Consider the following 14,772-nt stretch of genomic DNA (forward strand, 5'->3'; position numbering starts at 1 on the left):
CAATGGGACTAATTCCATTTAGGATACCTGGTTGGTATGGATGCATTGGACTGCAGAGCAAGTTTCCATGCTGTTTGACTCTATAACTTCCTGTATTCTATAACTTAGCCAATCCTCTATCCATGCTAATGTACCACTAATAACATGATGGACTCACCTTATTATGTAGCCTAACATGTGGTACCTTATCCCACACCTTTTGGAAATCCAAACATATTTCATCCACTGCATACATCTAAAGAATGTAAAGAAATGTAAATATAAAGAAATTTCCAGAATTCAGTACTGCAGAATTCAAAAATGAAACTAAAACTATGTCCTCCCTTCTTGACCACACAATATAGAAACAGATCAACATTAAAGCTGTACGTAGTTCTGTCTGCGTTAATAAAGCACAAACCTTCATCACAATGCTTCAAACATTATTTGAAAGCCAGAGGAGTAAAGAGACAAGTGTTTCACAAATGAGTTTTGACCAAGTATAAATTTTGATACAGTCTACACACACTCATGACCCCAGCAATACATTCTGAGTTCACAAACAATTGGTGTAGCTCAGTTAAGAAAGTTGTCATCTCAGAATCAGCTGCTTTTTGGGGTTGAGCTCCACAACCAGGGTGGATAGTACAGACATACTAGGACAATACTAAAGGATTACTGGCCTTTCAAACAATTAAACAATACTCAGAAAAGCGAGGATTTCTATTGGTATCCTAGTTAAAATTTTCAATCTTAGCCAACACCACTAAAAACTGAAATTGCTGGAAAAGCTCAGCGGTTCTGGCAGCATTTGTGCAGCTCTAGTGACCCTTCCTCAGAACACTAAAACCTGATTAACCGGTATTGATGTATTTGCTATTTGAGGACAGTATAAGAATAAAATAGCTGCTATGATTGCCCACATGGTCACATCATTAGACTGTGAAAGGAATTATTTGTGTGAGAAAGCCATTTGGTATAATAAAGAATTGTTAAAATGTATTTTTAAACGTACTATAAACGGGAACTTATCAAGAAGGACTGATGTCTTTAATACCAGTACACACTATTTTGCTCTGACATAGTTTAACCCTGGGATTAGTAGCCCAGGAGAATCTAATTTGTTGAAGCTTTGAAGGATAGAGATGGTTCCGGCTGTGTGGATGTGGTGTGGTTAAAATCCGCCGGAGTATCTCCTACAAATCCCACAATCCGCTGTAGTGTTCGCTGCTGTTGCGCAGAGCTGGTGCTGTTTAGTGGCAGGCCCTTTCTCCCCCTCTGTAGCTGTAACTGTGCTTTTGTTCGGGGTTTTAAAGACAAGGGAGGAGAAATTAAGTTAGCGCAATGTCAATGCACTCAGCCTGTTTTTAAAGAAACGGAAAGGATTTTTGCTCAGCCGCGATGGCAGATCACAGTAAGGTAACAGAGAGACAATGTCACATCTACAATGAATGGTTCGACCTGGTGGATTTCAGCATGGGGAACGGGGGAGGGGAGGGAGATTGTGTGCACCCAGTTTGAATTTTCATATCGTAACACAGATGAATTTCAAAGCTCTATGATAGTCCATAGCTTAACATTGCAGCATAATTTAATTATTAAAACTATATGTCAATGGGGACGTGATAAAGAAAATTGAACCAGCATTTGAAACGAAAATGGGGTGGGAGGTGGTCGTAAATGACTACGTTTTGCTGTTGCAGAGAGTCAGTGTAGACTGTTCTAGGCATGGATTAGTTGGTGGAATACTGCAGGTGTGGTGTCTGCATTGTCTATTTTCCAGCATATACTGAGCCCTTTATTTTACCTCATTTATACTTGGGATTTTCTATTTGTAAGAAATTGGTTAATTTTTATTTTAACTCAGTTAAATATTAAGTTGTATCTTGCTGCCTGTGTTTTTAGGCCTGTGTCAGTGTCGATTTTATTATCATACTGAGCGTCAACATAGACCAGAATTGTGAACTTTGCAGATTGATCACGGTGCAGAATGGACTTGTAAAACTTGACAGACTGCTACAAAGTGCTAAAATGGCTGAGAGTCTGTGGGCTATGTGGTTGGGTCTCAATTTGGTGACATTTTTAAAATGGAATATTTCTGTAATGGGGGAAAGAACTTGGGTATACTTGAATGTTGTCCTTTTTCCAAAATTTCAAGTTAGTTATTTGAACCACTTTGGACATGTGGGAAATCTACTGATTTATAGAATATATAAAGGAAAATAAATTGGTACAAGTCCCAGTTTGTGTGAGCTGGTTCCAATTTCTAAGCCTACAATACACCACGTTACATTTTATAGCAGGACTGTTGTCGTTTGTATACATAAGGCCCAGTGCTGCTAGCTTTTATACAAACTTGCAGAGTCCCAGATTAAGCAGAACTGACAGTATTGAGGGGCAGGCAGGAGGCTGGAAGAGTGCAGCAAGCCAGGCAGCATTTGGAGGAAAGGAGCAGTCATTGTTTTGGGTATAACCTTTCTTCAGGACTATTGAGGGGCAGTTTTCTAATATTTCCTTGTTTACTGCTGCTACTCACCAATCAGCCCCCCCCCCAATCTACACAGTATATCAAAGAGAGATGTGGCTAATGTGGCTAAATCCCAATACTGACAGCCTGAATGTTAGACAACATCAGAGAGACCCAGAGAGACTTAAGCAGTTATTCTGGAAAAAAAAAGCAGCACAGTATAAAGTCATAAGGTGCTGGCTTGGAGTGCAGAGCAGGTCCACCCACATCTAAAAATTGTTTATTGCTGTAGCCCGGGTCCAGAGACTGTGACTAACTTATTTCTCTTTTTGGACACTGGAAGCATGTTGACGGTCTAACATTCCTACCTTACACTGCCAGCATTTGAAGGTTTTGTGAAGTGAATAAGCAGAGGGTGGCCAATAAGCCTGGAACTGTGCTCTCAGGAAAACAGTCACAGTATTTACATAGTGGCAACATGAGCGAATAAGGAAGGCAATTAGCTCAGCATGGAAATTCTTTGCTTTAATTTTTAAAGCTTGGACTGAATCACAGTTGCATCCCATCACTAAATGGGTTTTCTGGATTGCATGAGTGGACCTGAAGTTGCATTACAACTAGTACAGCAACCTCAAGCCTAGTACATGTCCCACATAATGCAGATGTCTCTATAATATATCCTGCAGACTATTTTTCAGTCTTCCCTTTCATCATCAGCTTAAAATGTGTCAGATTGCAGTGGCGCCTTCTCGGTCAAGTGGCCATTCTCTGTAACTCTAGACCTGATGAGCTATGGCAGTGTTATTGGATATGTGGTGTGAAAGCATACATAAACTATGGAATGTTCTGGAACTTTACTTGTGTGTTATTTTTCCAGCCTTCAATATCAGTGCATCTCTGCCCAGTGATGGAAAATGGGAGAATTGTAATATAGTATGGAGGTACAGACCGAATGAAGAGATCTTCATTAAAATAAGAAAATCCTTCATTTTACAGGATTAAAGAAAATGTCTTCTGGAGGAAAATAACGATAAGGAGGATTTTTATTTGAGGCATTAATCTTTGGAACACTGTTGCCTGAGGTGGGGGTGTCAATGAATATTTTTAAAGCAGATCTAGATTGAGTCCCTTGTTAGTCAAGAATCTATCAAGTAGAAGTGGGAATTATTTTATTCATTCATTCATGGGATGTGGCCATTGCTAGCTGGCCCAGCATTTATTGTCCATCTGCAATTGGCCTTGAGAAGATTGTGGTGAGCTGTTGCCTTGAATCGCAGTAGTCCATTTGGCCTAGGCACACCCATTAGGGAGTGAATTTCTAGGATTTTTGATCCAATAACTCTGAAGGAAGTATGATCTATTTCCAAGTCACAATGGTGAGTGGTTTGGACAGAAACATGCAGGTGGTGTTTCCATGTATTTTCAGCCCAAGTCCTTCAAAATTGTATTGGTTGCGAGTTTTGAAGCTGCTGTCTAAGGAACCTTGGTTAATTTCTGTGATGCATTTTGTAGATAGAATGCACTGCTGCTACTCAGCATCACTGATGACTGGCTCCTCATCCACAAGCAACTATCCAGGCAGCTTTGTCCTGGATGGTGCTAAGCTTCTTGAGTGTTGTTGGAGCTGCACGCATCCAGGCAATTGGGGAGCAATCCATTACACTCCTGACTTGTGCCTTGTAGATGGTGAACAGGTTTTGGGGTGTCTGGAGGTGAGTTACTCACTGCAGCATAGCCTCTGATCTGTCTTTGTAGCTAGTTACTTATGTGGTTTGACCAGTTCAGTTTATGTCAATAGGAGCCTTTAGGAAGTTGATAGTGTGGAATTCAGTGATTGTAATGCCATTGCATGTTGAGGAATCATGGTTGGATTCTGTCTTGTTGGAAATGGTCATTGGCTGGCACTTGGTGCAAATGTAGAATTAAGACCACAATCTGATCAGCCGCAATCTTAATGACAGATCAGACTATGATTTGACTGGCCTATTCTTGTTCCTCATTCATATGGAGAGTCCTTTTGGTAGCAAAAGGAAAGAATAGTCCCTGTGAAGTGCAGGAAGACAGGTGACTGCAAAAAGGAAGTTGGACAAAGCTGTAGAAGGGGCGTACTGTTTAAAGCAAGAGCTGTGTGCATAGCGAATAGGAGAGGTAGGTGAGATATCACCACTTGATGCAAGTTGGTGTAACTCGCTTGAGAGTAACATTGGTGTAAAAATGTTACCGAGAAGAATGAATAAAACATTCAAATAAATGGATGTGTGCCTTGTAATTTGATGGATGCATGGCCTAGTGCACAGAAATAATTGAGATTCCATTAAGTACATGTTGTCTAATGCCTGTCTGTCTCTGATTTAAGAGGGAGAAAAATCAAGTTACTGAATCTGCTTACGTGATGTATGGCTAAGTCCATCATATTCTACATGTATTTAATTCTCAACTGGCAAACAAGTATTTCTGACACTGCTGGAATTTCTGACAGGAACAGCAGAAAATGTTGAGATTCTAGATTCCTATCCTTAAGAAGCTTTGGCTGTTTCTGAGGGGAGCAGACTGAACTATATTGCGCTGAGGTGAATTACTGGTGGATATGCTAACGATTAGGGTGTTCTTGTAGTGCAGTGTGTGGCATCTCTGCTTCTGAGCAAGAAGCCCTGGGTCCAGATCCCACCTCAGAACTTGATGGACAAGAAAGGTGTGTTCATAATGCAGCCAATCACGTTAGGTGTTAATAACCCAATGGCAGGCAGTTACAGCAGGAGAGATTCCTACTTATCTATGGAACAGAAAGATAATTGGCAGTGTCTCTACCATTATTATCCATTGTTCCAGACTACAACGTACATTTAAAAATGCATGTTGCCTTGACAACTCCGACTTCCTGTGTGAACAGTAATATACCACCACCTCGCTGGGAGGGAAGTAAAAGAAATGTCAAATCTTATAGTCTCTCTATACATAATAGCTCCCAATATAGTGGACAACAACTTATAGAATTCCAAATTGAAGTTCAATAGTAGATCTAAGACTATTACTGCTGTAAAATTGCGATCTAATAAATCAAGTAACATTTAACATAAGCAATTGATTTGAAATTCATACTATTGTACAGCAGTATTGTATAAGCCTCTACTAGGGTTTTTTTTTTAATATCCTGTGTGCTCCACTCCAAATCCAGCCCTGACAAACCAGCTTAAAACCTTATGTGGACCAACAGAGCACTGTATGGAACATCAACAGATTCAGTGCTCCAGCTGTTCACTGGTCCAACATGCCCTCTGCTCTCACCAGCATAGAACTCGAGCAGACACAGTATATGGATTTTACAGTTGCCAGTTCCACTGAGATTAAGGCTATTAACTTGAGCATCAGCACAAGGAAATAGCTCGCTTAAAAATTGGCTTCTCCTGGCTCTCGACAGTTTTACAATCTGTTCCACTCCGAGTGAAAAACAAACAAACCTGTGTTTACTGGTGTTTGGACATCTATGCAACTTGTAGCCAAAGATGCACTTTTTAAAATATTGTAATTAATGCAAGAAAATATAGCAACAAATTTATTCACATTAGAATCCCACAGACAGCATTAAAGTAGATCGAGTGAACTGTTTTAGTGATAGGTCTTGGCAGAACTCTGATAGAACTCTGCCTGCTCTTCTTTGAATAGTGCAGTGGGACCCATTTGAAGTCTCCTGAAAGATGACATTTTTGATAATTATAATGCTGTACTCCTGTAGCACAGCACTAGAATGGGAGCAGTTATACACACAAATCTTTGGAGTGCTGTTATATCCTGTGACCTGACTCAGGTAACAGTGCAACCACTGATCTAAAGTTAATGCCTGTAGATCATTCTCTTGGTGTCTGGGTGACAGCTGGTTATAACTGAGATTCCTGTGTATAAACAAGACAGATGTAAGCAGCTTACACTGTAGAGTGTTGCACAGTAGTGAATTAGCAAATCAGTGTGTAATATGGGTCATGTTCTTTTCTGTAACTGGTCAACACTGATGTAACAAATTTGCACAACTATAAACTGACCATAATGGTGCAACATTTTGATAATTCTGACAGTGGAAACTTGGAACTGTTTTGACGTGTAAGCAATTACTGTATCAGAATTTGAAGCCCACTCAATATAGTAGGAAGTGTACTGACACCGCAGTGGAGTTGAACTTTCCTGTATGTCATTGCAGCTGTCTGGATTTAGTTACTACAGCCAGCAATCCAATAATGTTTGAGTTATTAGCAGTGTATTGTTTGTCATAGCAGCTCACCAGATTCCTCCGTATTAACACATTTTGCTTTGTGACAACATAATTATGCTGCACAGAATTGTCACTTGCCACAATAAGTGTTTTCTAGTATGTCATGAGGTAATATTTTAAGAAATATGCAAAACTTGAGTGAAAAATCAATTTGTAAACTTCACTTCATGCAAAGTTGAGGCTCACATTTTATTCTGATTCTTGTGGATAATGCAGATGTAGATACATAGTTTTTTTTTCTCTGATTAAAACTCGTGTTCTTCTCCAACTCTGTTCCTGTTCCTCCTTAACTTTCCTCAGGAGACTTTGAAGAGGATTATTACCACCCTCGCTGTGAAGAATGAAGAGGTCCAGAACTTCGTCTTTGTGCTAAAACAAACTCTGAAAAATGTTGAGGTAATACTTAATTTCTATCTAATGTACCATATGCAGACCCCTGCCCGACTGATAATCTGCTGAACTCTTCATTTTTTTTTATGTTAAGCATTGCTGGCAAGGCCAGCATTTGTTGTCCATCCTGAATTTCCCGAAATTGCAGTGATGTGCCACTACAGTCCATCTGGTGTCGGTGGATCTACAGTGCTGTTCAGGAGGAAGTTCTGGGTTTTTGACCAAGTCAGGATGATGTGGGGCTTGGAGAGGAACTTGAAGTTGGTTGTGTTCCCATATTCATCCAAGGACTGAGTATTTGAAGTAAATAGATGTTTGAGAAGGTTTAGTTGTATCAGATTACAGGGTAGTTTAATGACCAGTTGCTTTTGTTTTCAATTTGCCCTACTTGCCTATTTTTTTATTTTCTCTTCCTCTGCACACTTTGAGCCCTGAAGGTGCTAATTTGTGTCCAAATCCACAGTCCGATCCCGATTGGCCCTTGAAGTGTGCAATAATTGAGGGTAATGATTATTAAAAGGCATTAGTCAATTAAGAAACTAACTCAGATTTATGCATTATGAATATCATGAGCCATTCATCCATTAGCTTGCTCTTTTATATTGCATGAACTGTTTCCTCTTGTGAGAGAGTCTAAAACTAGGGCTCATAAATCGAAGATGATGGCAAATGAATCAAATGGGGAATTCAGGAGAGTACTTTTTCTTTTATTGTTCAGGGTCAGTGCTGTTTTTTCCTTCTTCCCAGAAGTAGAAATGCACAACTGAGCCTCCTTCCCACCACCAAAATCACCATGACTTTTTTTTCTCCATTTTTTTTAAAACTAGTAACTATCACCAGTAAAACACCTGTGTAGCCAATTGAATATTTAAAAGCGAAGCCTATCACGGGCAATGCAAGCCATCAAAGGTGAAGGGGCGAGTAGAGAGAGCAAGAAGGGACTAAATCAAAATGGAGTTAGAGGTCAAAATAAAGCACTCATTGCCCAAGGTATCGAGGGCATTGATGGATATTGCGTGCTCCTTCTCTAAGGACACCCAGACATGAACGTAACTGTGGAAGAGGGGCAGACAGTTGGCACAGGGGAGTGCTGTTTACCCAATGATTAGATTGTAGACATGTGCAGAGCTTGTTAGCACATACGGTAATTGAGATGAATAGCTTAGATGCCTTTCTAAGGCCAAGCTAACTTAGTGTACAAGAAGGATAAGATCAAAGAAGATGCTGATAGTATTGGATGAAGCACAGTGCAAGGTAAATCGATAAAACATTAACACTGACTGGTTTCAGTTGAGCCAAGTTGCCTGTTTCTATGCTGTAATTTTGATGAGGGGGCTCGTGCCAGCTCCTATACAGGGCTGCCTTGTGCGACTGAAGTAAAATTACCAACCTTAAAACCTATTGACAAAAACAAAGTTGCTGGAAAAGCTCAGCAGGTCTGGCAGCATCAGGTCACCAGACCCAAAACATTAACTCTTTTTTTATTCTTCACAGATGCTACCAGACCTGCTGAGCTTTTCCAGCAACTTTGTTTATGTTCCTGATTCACAGCATCCACAGTTCTTTTGGTTTTTAAAACCTGTTGAGTGTGCTTTTGACTTGCAGCCAGCTGCAAAGGAGCCAACACCATAAGCATGGGACTTGCTATAATGTAAAAACAGCTTTTACTTTTCTATTCCACAAGGGCCAACAGGAAGATGGGCTACAAATAACCCTTTCTCTTAGTGAGCAAACACGGCAAGTTTTGCGCTAAGCTGCATGAATGAGCAAGGCTTCTGGCTTGATCCTTGGCCTAAACTAGGTTCGATCTGTGATGGAGCACTACTGGTGCTCCACGATTAGTGTCTGTGCCTCTGGATGAGTAGCAGTTGGGTAGTGGAGGATTACCTTGTCACCTGCTGTTCATCATCATTATACTGGCCTGTTGTTGGGACACTGAGGGCTGGATTAGCATCTACTATTTTGCTTGCTGTTGATGATTAGTCTGTCAGCCTTGCAGATTGGGCTTGTACATGTCGAAAGTCATTTGGATAAGGCACTGGAGAATGGAACTGTACCCGAGAGACCAATGATATGGTGGCAAGAGGCTTCAGGATATCTTCCAAATGTTTGGCATAGTCTTGTACTGTAATGGCCCTGATTGAAGCATAAGCTGGATGAAGGTCTGGCTGAAACTTAACTGGATTCAGCTGGTCAGTGTATCTTAATATCTTAAAGCTGAAATCAAATACTGCAACATTTTAAAAATAAATCACAGCACCTTCAGAAGAGAAGGGAAGAATATTTAGAAAATCATTGTAAATTTAATTGAAATTCACATTCGACCAAGCATGTTGTGTTCACTGCTTATTCTACCATGGGGATTGAGTAGATTAATGACTGTGATCCCAGGCAGAATGATGAATGTTAATGTTGCTGAATTTCAGGCTTCATGTGCCTACTGGTGTCAGTCCCTGATTCTGTTCTCATGAGACCAGTAATGTGCCAGTAGTCTTCCATGTTATAAAAATGTAAGCAATATTAAATTGACGGGTGCTGGAATGATCCTGCCATCTGTCAGAAAGCTACAACAAAGGCTTTTTTCTTTTTTTTAATTAAAGCGTTTTAACTTTGTTGTGACCAAGCTCTACACAGTTAATCTTGTCTCTAGTTATAGTCTCCAGTCTGTGCCAAGTTAATTGGTCTTAGCCAAGGCTTCTGTTTGCTACAATTTACTTTTTGTTCTGACTCAACCTTTGGTCAGTCCCACATCCAAAAGACGGCACTGCCAGCCTTGTAATATATCCTCATATTGCGCTGAAGGAATTTATTAAAAAACTCACAGCTGGAAAAGCGGTTTTCAGTTTGATATGAATCTGTTCAGCAGCTTCAGCTGATGCCGTATAACTGGCTCAGATACCACCAGAAGTGGATCTGGATTTCTGGTTATTAAAGATATCAAGATTAAAAGGGGCTAGTGTGGGGAAATTAGTGAAAAACAGCTGTGGTCTAGTTGAATAGAGGAGCAGCCTGGATGGTTTTAATGGCCTATTCACGCTTGTTTCCTATGACCTCTTAGAGCCAATGGCTACTGTTGTGACTTGAGCTCTTCCTCACGTTCCTTTAGTGGAGCAAATGAAGTATTTATCTGGATTAAGCACCTCCAGCCTTTAGCATGAAGCTTGAACCCATAATCACCTGAATCTGAGTTAAGAGCTAGCTTGGTGCAAGAGAAATGGGTAAATATTTCAAAGTATTACCAGCTTCCTGAGTCTGTCCATTCCATACATTTGGCATCCTCTGTGGAAAAGTAATTAAGTCTAAATTATTTGTACATATTCCCTCTAAGCTTGAGCCATGTCCATTGGTCCTAGAATCTTTTTGAATTCATTAATATTGATTATCAATCTACCTAGCCTCTTTAGAATCTTGGTTTATCTAGAACAAAGAACAAAGAACATTACAGCACGGGAACAGGCCCTTCGGCCCTCCAAGCCTGCGCCAATCCAGATCCTCTATCTAAACCTGTCACCTATTTTCCAAGGATCTGTATCCCTCTGCTCCCTGCCCATTTGTGTATCTGTCTAGATACATCTTAAATGACGCTATCGTACCTGCCATTACCATCTCCGCTGGCAACGCATTCCAGGCACCCACCAACCTCTGCGTAAAGAACTTTCCACACATATCTCCCTTAAACTTTTCCCCTCTCACCTTGAAATCATGACCCCCCTGTCTATACCTCTCATGATTTTGTAGACCTCAATCAGGTCCCCCCTCAACCTCTGTCTTTCTAATGTAAATAATCCTAATCTACTCAACCTCTCTTCATAGTCTTTGTAATATATCCTCATGTTGGATATACACCTCTCTAAGTCTTTGACAGCATGAAACAGGTACCAATCTATACATCCTCTTCTAGGTCAGGTGCCCTTTCTTTTCCTACTCTACCCAAAAACTTGAATATCCTTATTGTAGCATGGTAACCAGAACTGTATCAAATACTTTAGCTAAGGCCTTACCAGTTCTGTTATGCAGAATCCTTGTAATCTCTTGGAACCTACACTACATCCCTTAGCTATAGATTTGTTTGTCTTTCCTTTAATGTTACAGCACTGTACACTGTTCATTTTACTAAGTGGCTTTTGCCTTGTACCATATAGTTCAGAGCAAGTTAATTTAATATCCCTACTATTTGTTTTCTTTCTCCACTCTTGTTATCCTGATTTATCCGTAACAAGTGTCACTTATCACTCACTGAACCCCACTATTAATATCTCGATCCTTGTATAAGAATAAGAAATGTTTGAAGGGATATGGGCCAAGCGCAGGCAGATGGGACTAGTTTACTTTGGGATTGTGGTCAGCATGGACTGGTTGGACTGAAGGGTCTATTTACGTGCTGTATGACTATAATGCATGGAAGTGGTCAGCTCTGGCATTGCCTGTGAAGAGAGGAAAACAGTGAACGTTTCATGTCTGTGAGCTTTCGTTGTCATAATTTTAAATGCTAACTCTGTTTTTCTCTTCACATGCTACCAGACTTGTTAATCATTTCCAGCAATTTTGGCTTTCATTTCAGATTCCCAGCTTCTGTAGTCTTTTCACTTTTTGTGTCTGATCCTGCTTTTATGTTTGTGCCTATTGCACTGCTGCTTGAAGTCCCTCCCCGTCTCTCGGTTTAGTATCATTTCGAAATGAGGTACCTTTCTTCCAAATCATACACTATGAATGGCAATATTGACCTTTTCCAAACCTTGCTGCTTTCCAGGCCAATGTGGTTCTATTCACAAAAATTCACTTTTGATCTAATTGAAGGGGAACATTCCTATAGGTGTTGGAGAACTAGTATGAATAGATCCAGGGGTACTTTAATATCGCCTGAAACACCAAAGCAGTGCCTTTGGTAATGAAGTACTCCATCAGTACTGTAGTGAAGTGTTAGCCAACATTTATTTCCTAAGGTTTTGGAGTGGTGCTTGAACTCTCTGTTAAGTGTTACCAAGTGAACTAAACTGGCATTTTCGAGTATACATTTGAATATGCATTTCTGCCATTCTAACAGAGCACTCCAGAATATTTGATCCTTTCACCTTTTCAGCAATCTGACCACCTTGAATACAAACGTACAAACAAGGAACAAGAGTAGGCCACTCGGCCCTTCGAGCCTGCTCCACCATCGATTAAGATCATTTTTGATCTGATTTTAACCTAAACTCTACATTCCTGCATAACCTACCCCTCTGGTAATCTATCAACCTCTGCCTTAAAAATATCTAAAAATTCTGCATCCACTGCCTTTTGAGGAAGGGAATTCTAAAGACTCTTAATCCTCTGAAAGAGAACGTTTCCTCACCTCTGTCTCAAATGGGTGCCCCTTTCTTTTAAACTATGACACCTAAAGGAAGCATCATTCCGATCAAGTCTCTTCAGTATCTTGTATGTTTCCAGTGAGTCACTTCTGACTCTTCTAAACACTGGAGGATACAGACCTAGCCAGTCTAGCCTTTCCTCATAAGGCGATCTGCTCTTTCCAGGTATTAGTCTTGCAAACCTTCTCTGCTTCCAATACATTAATGTCCTTCTGTAAGTACAGTAACCAGTACTGTACATGGTACTCTGGGTGCAGTCTCACCAATGTCTTGTATAACTGAAGCATAACCTCCCTACTCTTACATTCAATTCCCCCCACCTCCCCACCACAGGAAAACATACCATTCCATTAGCTTTCATGATTACTTGCTACACCTGCATACAAACCTGCTGCACCGTCCTAATGCACTAGGACATCCAGATCTCTCTGCATCCTCTCATCACTTAGATAATATTTTTTTAAATTCTTTATGCCAAAATTGGTAGTTCTACAGTTTGCCACATTTTACTCCATTTGTCAGATCTTTGCCCAGCAACTTTTAACAAATCTTACCCTTTTACAGGGTCCTTTAAGTCCTCTTCACAGGCCACTTTCCTACCTATCTTTACCATCAGCAAATTTAGCTACCATATCTTTTGCTCCCTTCGCCCAAATCATTCACATAAATTGTAAAGAGTTGAGCTCCCAGCACTGACCCCGTACCATGTGTGATATTGTGTCAGCATGAGAGACCCATTTATTCCGACTCTCTGCTTCATGTTAGTCAGCCAATCACCATGAGCTTTTATTTTCCACAATAGTCTTTGTGGCAAAAGGTTCTGGATATCTAAGCACAGTACATCCTCTGGTTTTCCCCTTATCCAGACCAGTTACTTCTTCAAAGAGCTCTGATAAATTAATTCAACTCAATTTTCCTTTGACAAAACCACGTTGGCTCTACCTGATTACCTTCAACTTATCCATATGCCCTGTTATTGAAGACATTTTAGCAGCTTCTAATGTTTTCCTTATGACAGATGCTGTTATTCTTTCTGTCTTGCTTATTCCTTCACCAGCTTTATTTGTTTTTGTTCCAGGTTCTGCATTGTAACCTTTTTCTGTTGCTGAGCTGATTCTACAATTATTTGCAGACAACAATCCGATATCTGTAGTAGTGGACACTGTGCCACAGTCACTCTCTCTCCCATGCTTTCTCTGTGCACCTTCTCTGCACTGTATTTCACATTCTGTTCTGCCACCCTGATGCACTTTCATATGCCTGATATGCAAAACAGCACTTCTCACTGTATCTCATTTCATGTGACAATAATAAACCAATCAACATTTTGAACTGCCTATGTTACCTAATAGAGAGATGATTTTCCTTGGTGTTACCTTTCCACATTTTGGATGTGGCATCACCTAAACTTTTTCAATGATTTGTCATTCTGTGATAATTGGCAAATAAGCCATGATGCAAAGCATATTGGGAAGCTTAATATGCTGCAAAGGCAGCTTTAACATGACATTGTTTCAAAAATGTGAATATATGACATTTTCACATTATGTTCACCTGAATGGTAGAAAAGTACCCAACAGATTCTGTCTTTCTACATTTTGTGTTGTACATGAAGGGAGAAGGCTTGGGAGCTCAAAATTTAGAGTGAAACACTGTTTGCGTACATCTTTCGTTGCTCGTGATGTTTTGCCTTTTTCTATTCTTTGTTTATTTTGCAAAATATTTGTATCTCTATGTAAGTCCAAATAGATTCTTTTGCTGGAAATAGCAAATTGAACACTGTTTTATGCCTCATTCTGATTTGGTTTCTTGCCACCTCCTTACTTTTCTAAGGCTAATTCTGAGAGAGCTCTTGCAGACCTGGAAGCAGAGTACAGTTCACTGTATGCCATACTGGATGAGATGAAGGAAGACATGATAACGAAGATCAAGCAAGAACGAGCCAGAAAAACATACGAACTGCAGGTAGGTTCTGTCATCCCAGCAAAGCACCTAGCAAGGATATCTATTGGAGTAAATGCTATCTGTAGTTTAAGCTATTGGATCTGTGCCAAGATATTTCAAGATGACAAAGAAATACTTACATTTATAGAGAACTTTCAGGACCACTGGTCATCTCAAACTACTTTACAGGCATAAAGTAATTGTTAAAGGACTGTCAATGTTGTAACGTAGGAAATGCCACAGCAAATTTTGTACATAGCAAACTGTTACAAACAGCTGTGTAGTAACAAGATTTCTTTTGTAATGTTGAATGAAGGATAAATATTGGCTTGGATGCAAATAACTCCCCTACTTTTCTTTGAAATAGTGATATAGAT

At 40.0% G+C, this 14,772-nt stretch overlaps 1 protein-coding gene across 1 annotated transcript in view; it reads left to right on the forward strand.

Moving 5' to 3' along the window:
* The first annotated feature begins 1,167 nt into the window (after positions 1–1,167).
* Positions 1,168–14,772, forward strand: part of LOC109922071 (fibronectin type III and SPRY domain-containing protein 1) — a 31,493-nt gene continuing 17,888 nt past the window's right edge. Inside the window, exons 1-3 of the mRNA XM_048613897.1 lie at positions 1,168–1,398; positions 7,011–7,106; positions 14,285–14,416. Coding sequence (XP_048469854.1) covers positions 1,381–1,398; positions 7,011–7,106; positions 14,285–14,416 — 246 coding nt within the window. The 5' untranslated portion in view covers positions 1,168–1,380. The remainder of the gene's footprint in view (positions 1,399–7,010; positions 7,107–14,284; positions 14,417–14,772) is intronic.

The sequence above is a fragment of the Rhincodon typus genome, chromosome 29 (assembly GCF_021869965.1).
Source record: "Rhincodon typus isolate 14 chromosome 29, sRhiTyp1.1, whole genome shotgun sequence".
In the NCBI taxonomy this organism is placed as follows: domain Eukaryota; kingdom Metazoa; phylum Chordata; class Chondrichthyes; order Orectolobiformes; family Rhincodontidae; genus Rhincodon; species Rhincodon typus.